Below are 14981 nucleotides of genomic sequence, written 5' to 3' on the forward strand. Positions count from 1 at the left end.
TTTGTCACAAGTTAGCGGAAAATGAGGATTTTTTTTTTTTTTCTTACAAAGTCTCATATTCCACTAACTTGTGACAAAAAATAAAAAGTTCTATGAACTCACTATGCCCATCACGAAATACCTTGGGGTCTCTTCTTTCCAAAATGGGGTCACTTGTGGGGTAGTTATACTGCCCTGGCATTCTAGGGGCCCAAATGTGTGGTAAGGAGTTTGAAATCAAATTCTGTAAAAAATGACCAGTGAAATCCGAAAGGTGCTCTTTGGAATATGGGCCCCTTTGCCCACCTAGGCTGCAAAAAAGTGTCACACATGTGGTATCTCTGTATTCAGGAGAAGTTGAGGAATGTGTTTTGGGGTGTCTTTTTACATATACCCATGCTGGGTGAGATAAATATCTTGGTCAAATGCCAACTTTGTATAAAAAAATGGGAAAAGTTGTCTTTTGCCAAGATATTTCTCTCACCCAGCATGGGTATATGTAAAATGACACCCCAAAACATGGAGCTTTACAGGGGTGTGATCAATGACAGGGGGGGTAATCAATGACAGGGGGGTGATCAGGGAGTCTATATGGGGTGATCACCACAGTCATTGATCATGCCCGTGTAAGGCTCCATTCAGACGTCCGTATGCGTTTTGCGGATCCGATCCATCTATCAGTGGATCCGTAAAAATCATGCGGACGTCTGAATGGAGCTTTACAGGGGTGTGATCAATGACAGGGGGGTAATCAATGACAGGGGGGTGATCAGGGAGTCTATATGGGGTGATCACCACAGTCATTGATCATGCCCCTGTAAGGCTCCATTCAGACGTCCGTGTGCGTTTTGCGGACCCGATCCATCTATCAGTGGATCCGTAAAAATCATGCGGACGTCTGAATGGAGCTTTACAGGGGTGTGATCAATGACAGGGGGGTAATCAATGACAGGGGGGTGATCAGGGAGTCTATATGGGGTGATCACCACAGTCATTGATCATGCCCCTGTAAGGCTCCATTCAGACGTCCGTGTGCGTTTTGCAGATCCGATCCATCTATTAGTGGATCCGTAAAAATCATGCGGACGTCTGAATGGAGCTTTACAGGGGGTTGATCAATGACAGGGGGGGTAATCAATGACAGAGGGGTAATCAGGGAGTCTATATGGGGTGATCAAGGGTGAATAAGGGGTTAATAAGTGACGGGGGGGGGGGGTGTAGTGTGGTGCTTGGTGCAACATATTACTGAGCTACCTGTGTCCTCTGGTGGTCGATCCAAACAAAGGGGACCACCAGAGGACCAGGTAGCAGGTATATTAGACGCTGTTATCAAAACAGCGTCTAATATACCTGTTAGGGGTTAAAAAAATCACATCTCCAGCCTGCCAGCGAACGATCGCCGCTGGCAGGCTGGAGATCCACTTTCTTACCTTCCGTTCCTGTGAGCGCGCGCGCCTGTGTGCGCGCGTTCACAGGAAATCTCGCGTCTCGCGAGAGGACGCGCCGGCGCGTCCACTCGGAATCAATCAACCACCTCCAGGACGCGTCTGTGCGTACAGCGGTCCGGAGGTGGTTAAAGAAGCTGACCCAACCTAAGATGTTATCTCCCATACACAGGATAGGGGTTAAGTATCTGATCAGTGGGGGTCCAAACACGGAGACCCCGACTGATCAAATACCTATCCCATATCCTGTGGATAAGGAATAAGTTCTCATGGTGGGACAACCCCTTTAAAGGGGTTAACTTCTGGGAAATACTGATGATCTATCCACAAGATAGTTCATCAATATCACATCGGCAGGGGTCTCAGCCCCCAGTCGATCAGCTGTTTCGGGAAGCACAGCGCAGTACATCGTATAGCAGCTTGGCTTTGTATTGCAGTTCAGCCCCATTGACTAGAATAGGGCTGAGCTGCAACTAGGCCACGCGATGGATGTTTGGTAACATGGCCTAGGAGGAGGCCACAGCACTCACAGATCACAGATATTGATGACCTATCTTGAAGATAGATTATCAATATCAATTCTGGGAATTCTCGCGCCTGCGCCGTGCGCGTCTGTATTCGGCGCAGGCGCAGTGAATGTCTGACCGCTCCCTGCACAGACATCTCCACTGCGCCTGCGCCGATGACCGAGATGTCTGTGCAGGCAGCAGTCAGACATTCACTGCGCCTGCGCCGAATACAGACGCGCACGGCGCAGGCGCGAGAATTCGTCCGCTGGCTCAGATGGAGGATGGCATTCAAGAGGAGATGGGCGGGCTTAACGGACGAGCGGGGCTACATACAATGTGAGTAGACCGAGCCTCCAGGTGCTGAAAAGACGCCCCCATAGCACCTAGAGGCTCATTAGCATATTAATAAAAGTTCCTTTTTTTAGTGAAACGGATCCACACACAGGTCTGAGAATAGCATTGTTAGGTAGAGCAGACACTAGCAGATCGCTAGTGTCTGAGAGCTAATTAGGTCAAAATGTGGTGGTAGAAACCCTTTAAGCCCTTACTAAGCTCTTTCTAACTCTTGTTACTAAACAGAAATACATTTTAAAAAATTATAATTCAGAGAGTTAGGCAGATTTTCTGTATATTTCCACCTAAATGTTTTCAGCAGTCACTTCCATTGTAGGGATATAGCATTAAAAGGTATTGTACTTTTACACAAAGCAATTATCAGTACAATAGAGCGACGAAGGAGTCGTTTCTGGGTGTGGTGAACGATTTAACAATGACCTTTTAGATATGAAGATTATCGTTCAAAACATCGTAGGTGCGATTGCATAATCAATCGTTGGTAAAATAGACTGCAGCATTTACACAAATCGATTTTGTGAACGATGTGCTGTAAGGTGTGAAATATGAGTGCACACCTTTCGTGTTCCACCTTCTTCACACCCTCACCCGCTCATCCTCCTCCACCTTCAATATCTCCACCTTCATCTCCTGTTTGAATGTACGAGACGGTTCCGCCTTTAAGCAGTTGAGACTACACTTTGGAGGATGAGCTGGTGGGATAAACATCGCCTTGTATGTCATCGACATGGAGCTTGCAGAAATCCAAAGAAAACGCAGACGGAGGAGTCCATATTCGCAATGCCTTCCAAGCGGGAAAGTTTAAATGTAACGTCCCCTTTCTTCTCTTCCAAATACTCAGATTGGTTGATAAAGGAACCAATGACAAGTGAACTTGCCGACGAAAATTCTAATTGTAAATGCTCGCACGTACGCACCCAAATTTTGAGTGGCGTGCTTGAAACATTCCCGCGGTGGAGTCGTCAACATCGTGCATGCATTAAACGATTGCTGTTTACATTAAGAAAATCTTTAACAACCAACAATGATTTATGAGCCTACACAAACGATTGGACCAGCGAGACTTCTACCGACTGTCGCTAGTCACTTGCTCGTTAACTGCTGTCACACAGCACGATAATGGTGCAGAGTCGCACGATTGAACGAGAATTGAAACAATAATCGATTTGTGTAAAGGTACTAGGGCTGCAACGAGTACTCGATTAAATCGAGTAATTCGACACAAAAAAATCCTCGATGCAAAATTTGTTTGTGTCAAGTGACCACGGAGCGGGAGTGAAGAGCCTGCTATTACTCCGGCTCCCTGGTCTCCCGCTGCGCTCGGAATACTTACCTTTCCAGCAGGGGGCCTCGGACACTCCACAGCACGTCCATGGTCCCGCGCTGCACTAACCTCCTGACATATGCACGCCGTGACCTGATGCGCTGTGTGACGTTGGGCCCAGAGCAGCGCGGAACGATGGAGTGTCGGCGGCCCCCCTGCTGGAAAGGAGGTGCTAAGCAGTTCCCTGGTGACCGGCGCAGGGGAAGAGCCTTCAGAGCGCGATGTGACGGAGCCCGGTTTCGGGTGTTATAGGATATGGCCCATCACCCTACAGGAGCGGGATGAGCACCCGCCCGACGTCCTGCACAACGACCCCCATGGGCGGCACATGGAGCAGCAGGAGCACCAGCAGCTGCCGTAACACATCATGGACTTCAAAGCTGATGATGCCCAGCAGCACCACGGTAACTGTCCTAACAACCGCTCCCCGATACGAGTCCTGACAACCTCACCCCGATACAAGTCCTGACACCCCCTGCCCTATGACAGCCACCCCTGATGCCCCCTGCCCGGTGCGAGCTGGCCCTGACAGCCCCCCTGCTCGTTGCCAATAGACTCGCACCCTGACAGGACCCCTCCCCCCTCCAACACCCACAGTAGGTATTTTCACTCTGTCACCCTCTCCCGATAGGTACTGATACCCTGGGACTTACTGATTGCAGTCCCTCAGATGATCAGAGGTTGTGTTTGCACTTCCTTACACATTCTTTAAGGTTCATTACACTTCTAACTTCTTCCTCTAAGATGTGTCCTGTAATGAAACCGCCCGGGTCTATAGGTGAGATCTATAGGTGTATGTGGGTGTTCCCGCACTAACAACCCTTCGGAGCTGCCGCAAACATTTGCTTTCATTTTAGTATAATATAGTCATAATCGCCCAGCCCTAGTACCATAAATAATATGTCTAGAGATGAGCGAATTTCAGCTTAGGAAATTCGTTCACACTTCGTTACTGGTAAAAGGTGAATTGCGTTATAAATTCTGTTATCACGGACCATAATGCAATTCTATGACGGAATGCATAACGGAATGCCTTTGGAGACATTCCGTTATTCATTCCGTCATAATAGAAGTCTATGGGCTGCATAACTGATACTTACTCCGTTATGCAGGGGAATTCACCTTTTACCAGTAAACGAAGCGTGAATGAATTTCAAAATATGAAATTCATTTATCTTAAATATGTCCACTATATTGTACAGCTTTTTATTATTGGTACACCAGATACTGTTCCGTGATATTTCATACTTTTTGCTTAGTAAATATCACAAAACAGTATTGGGTATCTGTGGTAATAACTCGTACAATATAGTGAACATATTATTTGCGGTGATTGGTAAACAATGTGAATAAAAATACAGGGGAAGGCGCAAGGTTTGCCTGTATGGAGCGGGGGAGAGCTGATGGCTCTGGGGGAGTGGAGCTGAAGGCACTGGGGTGGGGGAGAGCTGATGGCACTGGGGGATAGTGGAGCTGATGGCACTGGGGGGGGGGGGGCGGAGCTGATGGCACGGGGGGGGGGGGGGGAACTGATGCACTTGGGCTGATCGCACAGGGGGGAACGAAGGGTGTTGGGGACTGATGGCAGGGGGTCCGATTCGTTTTTATAAAGGAAAACAGTCTATTAATTAATTTTTTCTTATTAGAGTACTCGATTAATCGTAAAAAATAATCGGTAGAATACTCGATTACTAAAATAATCGTTTACTGCAGCCCTAAAAGGTACCTTTATTTAGAAATATAATTCTTGTCACAAATTGATAAGAATGTGCATGTGTTCTTCCCAATTTCACCCTTCGCCGTGCTGTTGCAGTAATGACTAGTGTTGATCACGAATATTCGAATTGCGAATTTTAATCGCGAATCTCGGCACTTCGAGAATTCACAAATATTTTGAATATCGCAAAATATATTCGTAATCGCGAATATTAGATTTTTTTTTTAAATACCAGTTCATGCGAATTTTTATGCGATTATTTTAGGTGAATTTTATGCGAATTTCCGCAATCAAGAAAATAATGCCTGGAGATCATGAATTCGCGAATTCTCCAATATATGGCGAATATTCGCCCAAATATTCGCGAAATATCGCGAATTCGAATATTGCCCCTGCCGCTTATCACTAGTAATGACAACATTTTCTTGGCTGCATATTTAAGAAAATATATGACATCACTCAAAATGGCTCCATAGGCTCCCCCATCCTGCTGGCATTTCACGCTCCTGTCTTCTACTGCGGAGACTCCACAACAAGCGTTCGGCGTCTGTGCAATAGCATCAGTTTCTGCCTTAATGTCCCAGCCTTGGGCCGAAGCTGAAAATACAAGCAGCCACTGCAGCAGGCTTTGTAAGTGCACGTAATTGTTTCTCTAGCCAGCTACGCTTCGAGGGCGGGACACTGAAAGCAGGAATTGATTCTACTGTGCAGACGCCCAACACTTGCTGTGGAATCTGCCCAGTAGAAGACAGAACAGAAGGGCACAATGCTGGCATGACGGGAGAGCCTATGGAGCCATTTTGAGTAATGTCATATCAAGGATCCAGAGCTGCAAAAACAATCCACAGGCCCTATTTACAGCAACAGCCAGTCCAAAAAATAAAAATAAATAACAAGAACAAAAATATGAATGAGCGTTAATGTAGACAACAGCTGCAGGGACAGAAATACACTTAGTAAACTAAAAATAATGGAAAGTAGCCAACTCCTTTAATGATTGCTGAGGAATTTTTTGCCATGTTGAATGCATTTGGGCACGCAAATCATCAAGATCAGCTGCTGGCAGCTCCCAGTGCAATTGCTGACCAATGCTGTCAAAGATATGCTCAATGGGAGACACGTCTGGAGATGCTGCAGGCCATGGTAGAACGTTTAGGCCACGTAGGCCGCTCACAGTAGAAACATGCAGCCTGGTGTTGTCCTGTTGAAAAACAGTTCCTAAGACACTTTGGAGAAATAGCTGTACCATTGGCATCTCTATAAAATCAATGTAAAGCCAAGCCTAGAGGGGTCCAAGTACATTATGCCACCTCACATCATAATCTTGGGAGTAGGACTGGTGTGACATTCTCTTGAGAAGGCCTCTCCCTGCTGTACCAATCTATCGGCTATCACTGTGTCCGAGACAGAAGCGGAACTCATGGCTGAAGTGTTTTAGGCTGAGCTGCAATACCACATACAACCTGTTGACAGCTCCTTTTGTTAGACTGGATAACCCCTTTAAGACCTTCATTAACTCTGCATTTGTCATGAGTCACAATGATTAGCACTAGGTAAAAGTCCAAATTACCAAGACAAGAGACACAATATCAACTGGTATATCCAATACGATGGTCTACAAAAAAGAAATGACACCATGCTTCACATAAGCATGCGTAGGAAGAATTTGCAGCCCACCCCTTCCATACTAAGACCCCAATTTAATGCACAAGCAGCGACATTTCAGCCCAAATCTTATTGCTATTCTGGAAACCTTCAACAACCTTATTACTGTCAAATACTGAATTATTCACATTATAGCAGCCTCTGCTACTGCAGATGATTTTTTATACAACATGAAAAGGCTATAAACACCTTTGGGGCAATTTTTATGATAGGATTACTTATTTTGGGTTAAAAATCAATTTTTTCAACAAGTCTCCATTAAATATTTTTAGCAGTTTTTGTCATGCAGGGTTAAGTTTTAGTCTATCTGCAGAGTATCTTCCTTTTAGATTCACACTGGATCCCTCATGTTGCTACTCTGAATGCCTGACAGCTCATAAACACTCATTCAGGCCATATTCTTATCAGTCTGAGCTGTCAGGAACATGAGGGGTTCAGTGTGAGACTGAAAGGAAGAGGCTCTGCACACAGACTGAAACTTACCCTGTATGACAAAAGCTGCTGACATTTTTTTTAATAAAGACTAATTAAAAATATATATTTTTAGCCCAAAATGAGTAAAATGCAACAATAAAAAATGCCCTGCTGTGTTCACTGCGGTCAGATTGGCTGGGGTGGTCACATGGCACCCATCAACAGGATGTTAATCCCAAGATACCTGGGACCTGCAGAGGCATCCGCGGACCAGGTTTGTATGAATCCCAATGTAGAAGAGGTCTGTTAAAAAAGTTTAGCTTTGGATAACCCCAATAGCTGCATACTATCCATCTTCTACCAGTTTTTACTAATGATACACAAAATAATGGCTGTCTTCTGGGTTTTAATACGTACGTTTTGTGCATCGTTCAGATCCAGAAGACTTGCTCCAGCCATGACAGCACTTTCCGCCACAGATGTTAACTCTGCAAGAAGCACAGGCACCAAAATACAGTCAATAAGTGTGTAAATGGTTGCATCCAACATTAATATCTGTGAGGCAAGATTTACAATGTATCTTCCCCCATGTGTCTAGATTACTTTTAAAGGGCATCTGTCAGCAGATTTGTACCTATGACACTGGCTGGCCTGTTGCATGTGCGCTTGGCAGCTGAAGGCATTTGTGCTGGTTTCATTTATTTCACTCACTTATATGGCGCTGACATATTCCGCAGCGCTTTACAGACATTATCATCACGCTGTCCCCAACATAGCTCACAATGTAAGTTCCCTATCAGGATGTCTTTGACGTGTGGGAAGAAACGCACGTAAACACAGGAAGAACATACAACTTTCCTGCAGATGTTGTCCTTTGTCAGATTCGAACATAAGACCCAGCGCTCCAAGGCACAAGTGCTAACCACTGAGCCACGGTTCTGCCCGTCCCATGCTCATATGTGACCGCATTGCTGAGAAAAATTACTTTTTAACGTATGCAAAAAGAGCCTCTTAGAGCAACAGAGGCGCTGTCATTACACCTAGAGGATCAGCTCTCTCTGTAACTGTCGCGCCCTCTGCACTTTGATTGTCTGCTGTGTTGTTCGCTGTAGCTTAGATGGATTCTGCAGCCCTTGGACCTTCCTGTCTCTCTGGAGCAGGGTTCCTCACAGTAGAACTAGACTTCTGGTCCTAAGGTTCTATAAAGCAGGAGCTGATGGATGTGATCCATGTCTCCTGACATGGATCAAAAACTTAAAGGGGTTGTCTCACAAAAAATATTCTACAGTTTTCAAACAAGCACCCGGATGTAATTAAACATTTTGTATAGCCAGTGAGTTATTCAATAAAATTTATCTGCATAGCGCCATCTGTTTTTCTTATTTCTCTGTCCAGCTCAATGAGGAGGACGCACATGCTCAGTTTCATCATCTGCCTCCTGAGCTGTGATAGGGAGAGCACGGACACGCCCCCTGAGCTCCAGCAGAAAAAGACACTCCCCTGAGCTGCCAGCTTGATATAAATCTATCAAAGCAATGAATGGGGAGATCTATGGATCCATGTGAGGAACAAGGCTGGTTCTAGCTTTGTTAGAGACTGTCATGTACTATATGATGTCTGATTTTAATTTTTAACATGGGCTAACCCCTTTAATAATGGTGATGATGGTGGCTATAATATAGGATGCAGACTCTCTCAGTGTGTACAGACATAAGACACATATGCTGTAGTAGCACATCTCCAAGGAACTGTAGGGGTCATGGTGTGTTCAAGGCCAGTCTAGTCACCTACTGCTCATGGTACATGCAGCAGAGGATCTACCACAAAACTGCGATGTGTGACCATATGAAATTCTGTCACTGGAGAGTGGCACACTTTTTCCTGGAGAACTGCAAGGAACTTGGTTTGTCATATGTGACTTTATGTAGAAACAGCGACACCACACGGCATTCTTAGCTAATGGCTGAATCGCACTGCGAGCTGCTAACGTGCTTGGAAATAAATGAAGAAAAGCATGCAATGTGACACTGGCTGCAGTATTACCCCAGCCTAAATCATAGAGCTACAGCCTAAGACCTCTGGAGTAGCCCGTGTACAGGAAAAGACCTGCCTCTGCAGGAGCTAAGAGAACACCTGTCCTTCATTGCTGATTACTCTGGGCCAAACTGACACTATGCTGACACTCTGCCGAAAGAATGGGGTCAGTGATTTACAAAAAGCACACAATGTATAGAAATAACCTATAAAGATTGGTTTACATAAAGATATTGGCTCAACAGGTGTCACGACTGAAGGTGGGGGAAACCCTCAGCCGTGCGATGTCTATATGAAGTATAGCTGTTAGGCCAGGACAGGAATCTCCTATCACATCCCTAATTCTGACCCTGTCTCCTAGGCGTATGAGCCAACCCTGATGGTAGGAGGGCTCATACTCTGGAACCTCAGATTCCTACTAGCCCTCAGGGTGGCCCTGGACTAGGAGCAGGGTAAGACGACCTGTTCCTCCGAGACACGGAGCAACAGGAGTCTCACTGGCCAGGCTGCAAAGGTAAGGGGAACAAATACAGCATATGGCAATGGCAGGTAGTGCAACTAGTACAACACCTACCTGCCACAGACACACAGCCTGGAACCCGTGCACAAGTGCTGCTGTCCACAACAACATAAACGGACACAGCACACACCAAACATCACACAGGAACCCAGGAATCATACGCTGCAATAAACATAAAGACACCACTAGACATATAATAACAAAAGAACAATAATGTCTAACATAAGTTTATGACCACAAGGGTGGCCCTCACTGGCAGATGGTATATAACCAGGAGGATGACTTCAGCTAAGCATGGCTGAAGTACCCCTCAGAGTCTGGCATCCAGCAGGAGCTATATAGCCCCAAGTAGCCACACAGACACACCCAGTGTTCACACACAAGGAAGGGAATTAACCCTTCCAATTCCAGGCAAGGGATGGAAACTACTTAAAAGGGGAAAAGCACAAAGAAGCACACACTCCACCTGTTACCACCGGCAACGGCATGCATGGCAAGCATGTCTTGGGGATCAGCCACAAAGCCGAGACACTGCTACCACATGCACACAACTCCACACGTTGCCACGGGCAACCACAAGTGAAGGAAAGTGTTACAGTGCACACATAACATAAATCCCGTGCACACCAGACATAGGAAGTGCATATATAAAAACCACACGTTGCCAGAGGCAACCGCATGCCGTGACAGCGAGGCGTCTAGCGTCCAGCTCCGGCTGCTACATTGCCAACCACATCATGTTGCCAGCGGCAACCACACGTGAGGCAACATACCAGCAGCCCTCACCATGTGGTTGACAACAGACCAAACCGCAAGCAACTGCATGCAGGTCCAAGAGTCACGACCATGACCTTGGTCGTGACAACTGGACAACCTGTTCTATGGAAGAAGCTGCACGTGTCACACATTTCCCCTGCAGCCCTCATTGAATGCTCTCCTCAAGTGGTCTAATGGCTCTAGGGGGCACTGGCTAGGGTTAAAGGGGTTCTCCGGGCTTTTAATATTGATGATGCTTCTATATCTATGCAGGAAGAGAGAAGGCAGATGGCATGTGCACACTGCACTCGCTGTGTCCTTATACAGCTGATCGGCGGGGATGCCAGGTGTCGGACCCCCGCCGATCTGATACTGATGACGTATCCTGAGGATAGGTGTGTTCTGGGTGGCACTGGCTAGGTTTATTAAGCTCCTGGGTAGCACTGGCTAGGTTTATTAAGCCCCTGGGTGGCACTGACTAGGTTTAATAAGCTCCTGGGTGGCACTGGCTAGGTTTATTAAGCCCCTGGGTGGCACTGGCTAGGTTTATTAAGCTCCTGGGTGGCACTGGCTAGGTTTAATAAACCCCTGGGTGGCACTGACTAGGTTTAATAAGCTCCTGGGTGGCACTGGCTAGGGTGAATGCACAGTGGGCAGTTATAGCCAAGTGATAAAGTACGGTCTCATGCACAATATATTGGACCTCACCCAGGGGCTTACTAACCCCAGGCAGGCACCCTGCCCAACATCCACTAGTGCCCACTGCCCATCTCTTACAAGTGACTGGCACTGTAGTGAAGGTGGTGCCGCGTCCCCCTCCACCGTAGTCGGTGAATGGTTTTGCAGCCCGCCAAAACTGACCAATCAGCTGTCAGCAGCCGCCTTCTAACAACAAAGCCCTCTGGGCAGAATGAATCTTTGTCAAGTAAAAATGTCCTCCTCATAAAAATTGTAATTTGTCACACAACTTGGGGGACATAGTAAGGGGCGCTACGAGATTTGTGTGCGCCCCCCAGTATGCAGATCACAGATCTAAGAGGAAAAAAGGATCAGACATGTTGGATCTCAACATGTCTATTCCTTTATTCTGACAGTGGCCTTTTCCGCTCTCACCGCTGCCTGGCCGGTCAGCCACACATGCACGTGTTCTCAACCTGTGATCAGTTCCATTCACCTTGGACCTTGCAGAAATCCACGTGCCTGTCGCCCCATTCAAATGAATGGAACTGATTTTCGGTCGAGGAAATGTCTGCAACATAATCGGCAGTGTGTGAAGGCGCTCTAGGAAAACAAGGACCTCACACCCCTGATTTCACAATTACAAGCCTGCGTCGGGCGCGGCAGCCCCGTCTCCAGTATTATTCTTAGGCTGTTTTATTTCTGTATGTGACAAACTAAGACTTGCAACATGAACCTATACAGGACATTTTTAAGCAATTCCTTCTGGCCACTTTTCAGCACATACAGATTTGGAACGTGCTAATATCTACATTCGCTGGAGAGCTTGCCAAAACGGTGCCAATCCCTGTGTAAACACGTTCCCCCCAGGTTCATTAAGTATCTGAGGCAATGCTATGTGCTATTATAGGTGCATTCCAGGAGACAGACCGACACGCTGCAGCTGCACCGACGGGAGAAATAAGGGGTCAGGTAACCCTATATCACTGGCTTTATTATTAGGCTGACGCTATTAATCCACACATACCAGGCTGAAGCAGCAATCCGATGCCTGCAAATGTGGTTTAACATTTCGATCTGTTCTGTTTCAGATGGTTCTGAACAATCTGCCCCAAGACGGGATAATATCCAATGTGACAAGGCAACGAGCAGACGTCTTATCCATGTTCTTCGGAAAAAGAAATGTGGCCATGAACTATTATAGTTACCTCGTCATCACATATGATACTGACAAAACATGTCTTTTTTTCACTTTCTATTTTGTAGACATGTATTTCTTCCTTTGCTCAAGACGAGAGAACTTCACCTCCACCGAAGGCTGTTGACACTTTGGGGAGATTTTTTCTATTATTGCATTCTACTCATTTTAGGCTAATAATATCTTTCCCTGTACAGCCGTCTATTTGCTTTCTCTTTAGGCCTCATGCACACGACCGTTCCGTTTTTTGCGGTCCGTAAACCGCGGATCCGCAAAAAACAGAAGCCGCCCGTGTTGCCTTCCGCAATTTGCGGAACGGAATGGGCGCCGGCAATATAACCTATTCTTGTCCGCAAAGCGCGGACAAGAATAGGACATGTTATATTTTTTTTGCGGGGCCGCGGAACGGAGCCACGGATGCGGACAGCACACGGAGTGAAGTGAATGGGTCCGCATCCGAGCTCGGATGCGGACCCAAACAACGGTCGTGTGCATGAGGCCTTACACTGAGTCCCGTCAGAGGACTGCTCTGATGGGTCAATCTGTAGCCCTTGTCTCTAAACTCCTGACAGCTCAAACACTCATTATAGCGGAACCCTCAATAATGAATGTGTATGAGCTGCGGTTACTGCTAATTGCTGGACCGCATCTGTAGTCTGAAATTGATGATCAAGGCAAGTACCGATGCAACCCAGCAATTACCGTTTACCACACTCGTCCGCACACATGTAAGGGCTCATGCACACGGCCACAATTTACGGGCACAGGCAGTGTGCACCCCGCATCACGTGAATGGGTCCACAATCCAGAAGGTCCGGTGCATGCACTACTTTTTTGCGGTGCGGACGGATCACGGACCTATTCAAGTTGAATGGATCTGGATCTGTTTGCGGAATCCGCACAGATGTTGCCCGCACATTGGGGACCGCAAATTACAATGGCCATGTGAATTAGCCCTAATAGTGCCCTGACAGGTGCCATGCAAGGCCAAGTTCACACTTCAGTTATTTAATTTGGTCAATTAGCTGCGCCACAATCTGTGACGTCCCCTTCCCCGCCCACAATTTTAGACCTGATGTGGGCGGGCCCATCTCATTTACCATTTTCTACTCCTGTTTTAGGTGTAGAAAATGGTCTAAAACTGCTAGGAGCTGTCTTACATTTAGAAGCGGCGGTGGATCTGCAGATGTTATGTAGAGGCCGGCGTCTCTTCATAACTCCGGCGGATCCACCACCGGCTGTAGGGCTTTATTAAGACCAGCGTCTAAAACGCCGGTCTTAATAAATGTGCCCCTCAGTTTCCCTTTGCAGACTTGGATCAGTGTCCACAGACTTATAATTTCATCAAATAATATACAAACCTGGAGAACACGTACAGGAAGCGTGTATCAGCTTTCTTTATGAAAAACGTTTAGAACCTCTCTGACTACTGAGATGTCGGAGTTAGGCACCATGCACGCGAACCATATTTTTGGTCGGTATCCAATCCGCACCTTTTGCGGTTCGGACCCATTCATTTCAATAGGGCCACAAAAGACGCAGACCTCGTGAGAAGTCCACATCCGTGTGTCCGTTCCACCTCCCCACAAATAACATTGAACGTGACAGGAATAGGCATTTCTAACCTAGAGCGGGACGTGAGGAAGGTGAAAATGCTGGGTGCAGACGGCCGGTATGATTTGCAGATAAAGTCGTGTGCATGAGGACTTATACGCGTATGGTAAATGCAGTATATACAAGATTTCATGACTGTTAACTTGACACTCGTAACACATTAAATAAAACATTGCAGCAAACTTTAACTTGACATTCGATGGCCTTATTGTGCTAAGTGTCAAGTTAAAGATTGCTGCATTTGTAATTTATTAAAAGTAACTTTCACATAAACAGTAAATTCTAAAAAGAGGTCAAAATTGGTATAGAGTGTATAATGGGAAAGAGGAAATCAATACAGAGGAATTTTTGGATAACTGATTTGTTAAAATATTACCAAAGCCCCTGAGCCAGTGCCTGCCCTGAACTCCAACCTCCCTCCAACTGCTTCACATTATCACAGAATTCCTCTATTTTACGAGATCAATAGGGAGGTCCAGGGAAATGGCTTTTTCGTTAGGCTTCCTTTACATATGCGTTACAGCTCTCCACCAGGCTCTTCCGGCAGACAACAGCCTGCCGAAGCTCTCTGGTTCTGGCATAGCCAGATGTTACCATGTGCCCGCCAGCTCCATTTACTATAAGGCCTATTGCACACAACCGTAGGTGTCCCGTTGCTGTATTGCAGAACACATATGCGGAGCCGCAATACATGGGCACCGTTCCGTGTGCATTCCGCATCAGGGATGCGGACCCATTGACTTGAATGGGTTCGCAAATCCGGAGATGCAGAAT

At 46.5% G+C, this 14981-nt stretch overlaps 1 protein-coding gene across 2 annotated transcripts in view; it reads right to left on the minus strand.

Annotated features, from left to right (window-relative positions):
* Positions 1 to 14981, minus strand: part of LTBP1 (latent transforming growth factor beta binding protein 1) — a 382180-nt gene that overhangs the window by 343882 nt on the left and 23317 nt on the right. For both annotated transcript variants that reach the window (XM_040429549.1, XM_040429548.1), the window contains exon 2: positions 7825 to 7895. In XM_040429549.1, the coding sequence (XP_040285483.1) occupies positions 7825 to 7895 (71 nt within the window). The remainder of the gene's footprint in view (positions 1 to 7824; positions 7896 to 14981) is intronic.

This window comes from Bufo bufo, chromosome 4, assembly GCF_905171765.1.
Source record: "Bufo bufo chromosome 4, aBufBuf1.1, whole genome shotgun sequence".
Taxonomy (NCBI): Eukaryota; Metazoa; Chordata; class Amphibia; order Anura; family Bufonidae; genus Bufo; species Bufo bufo.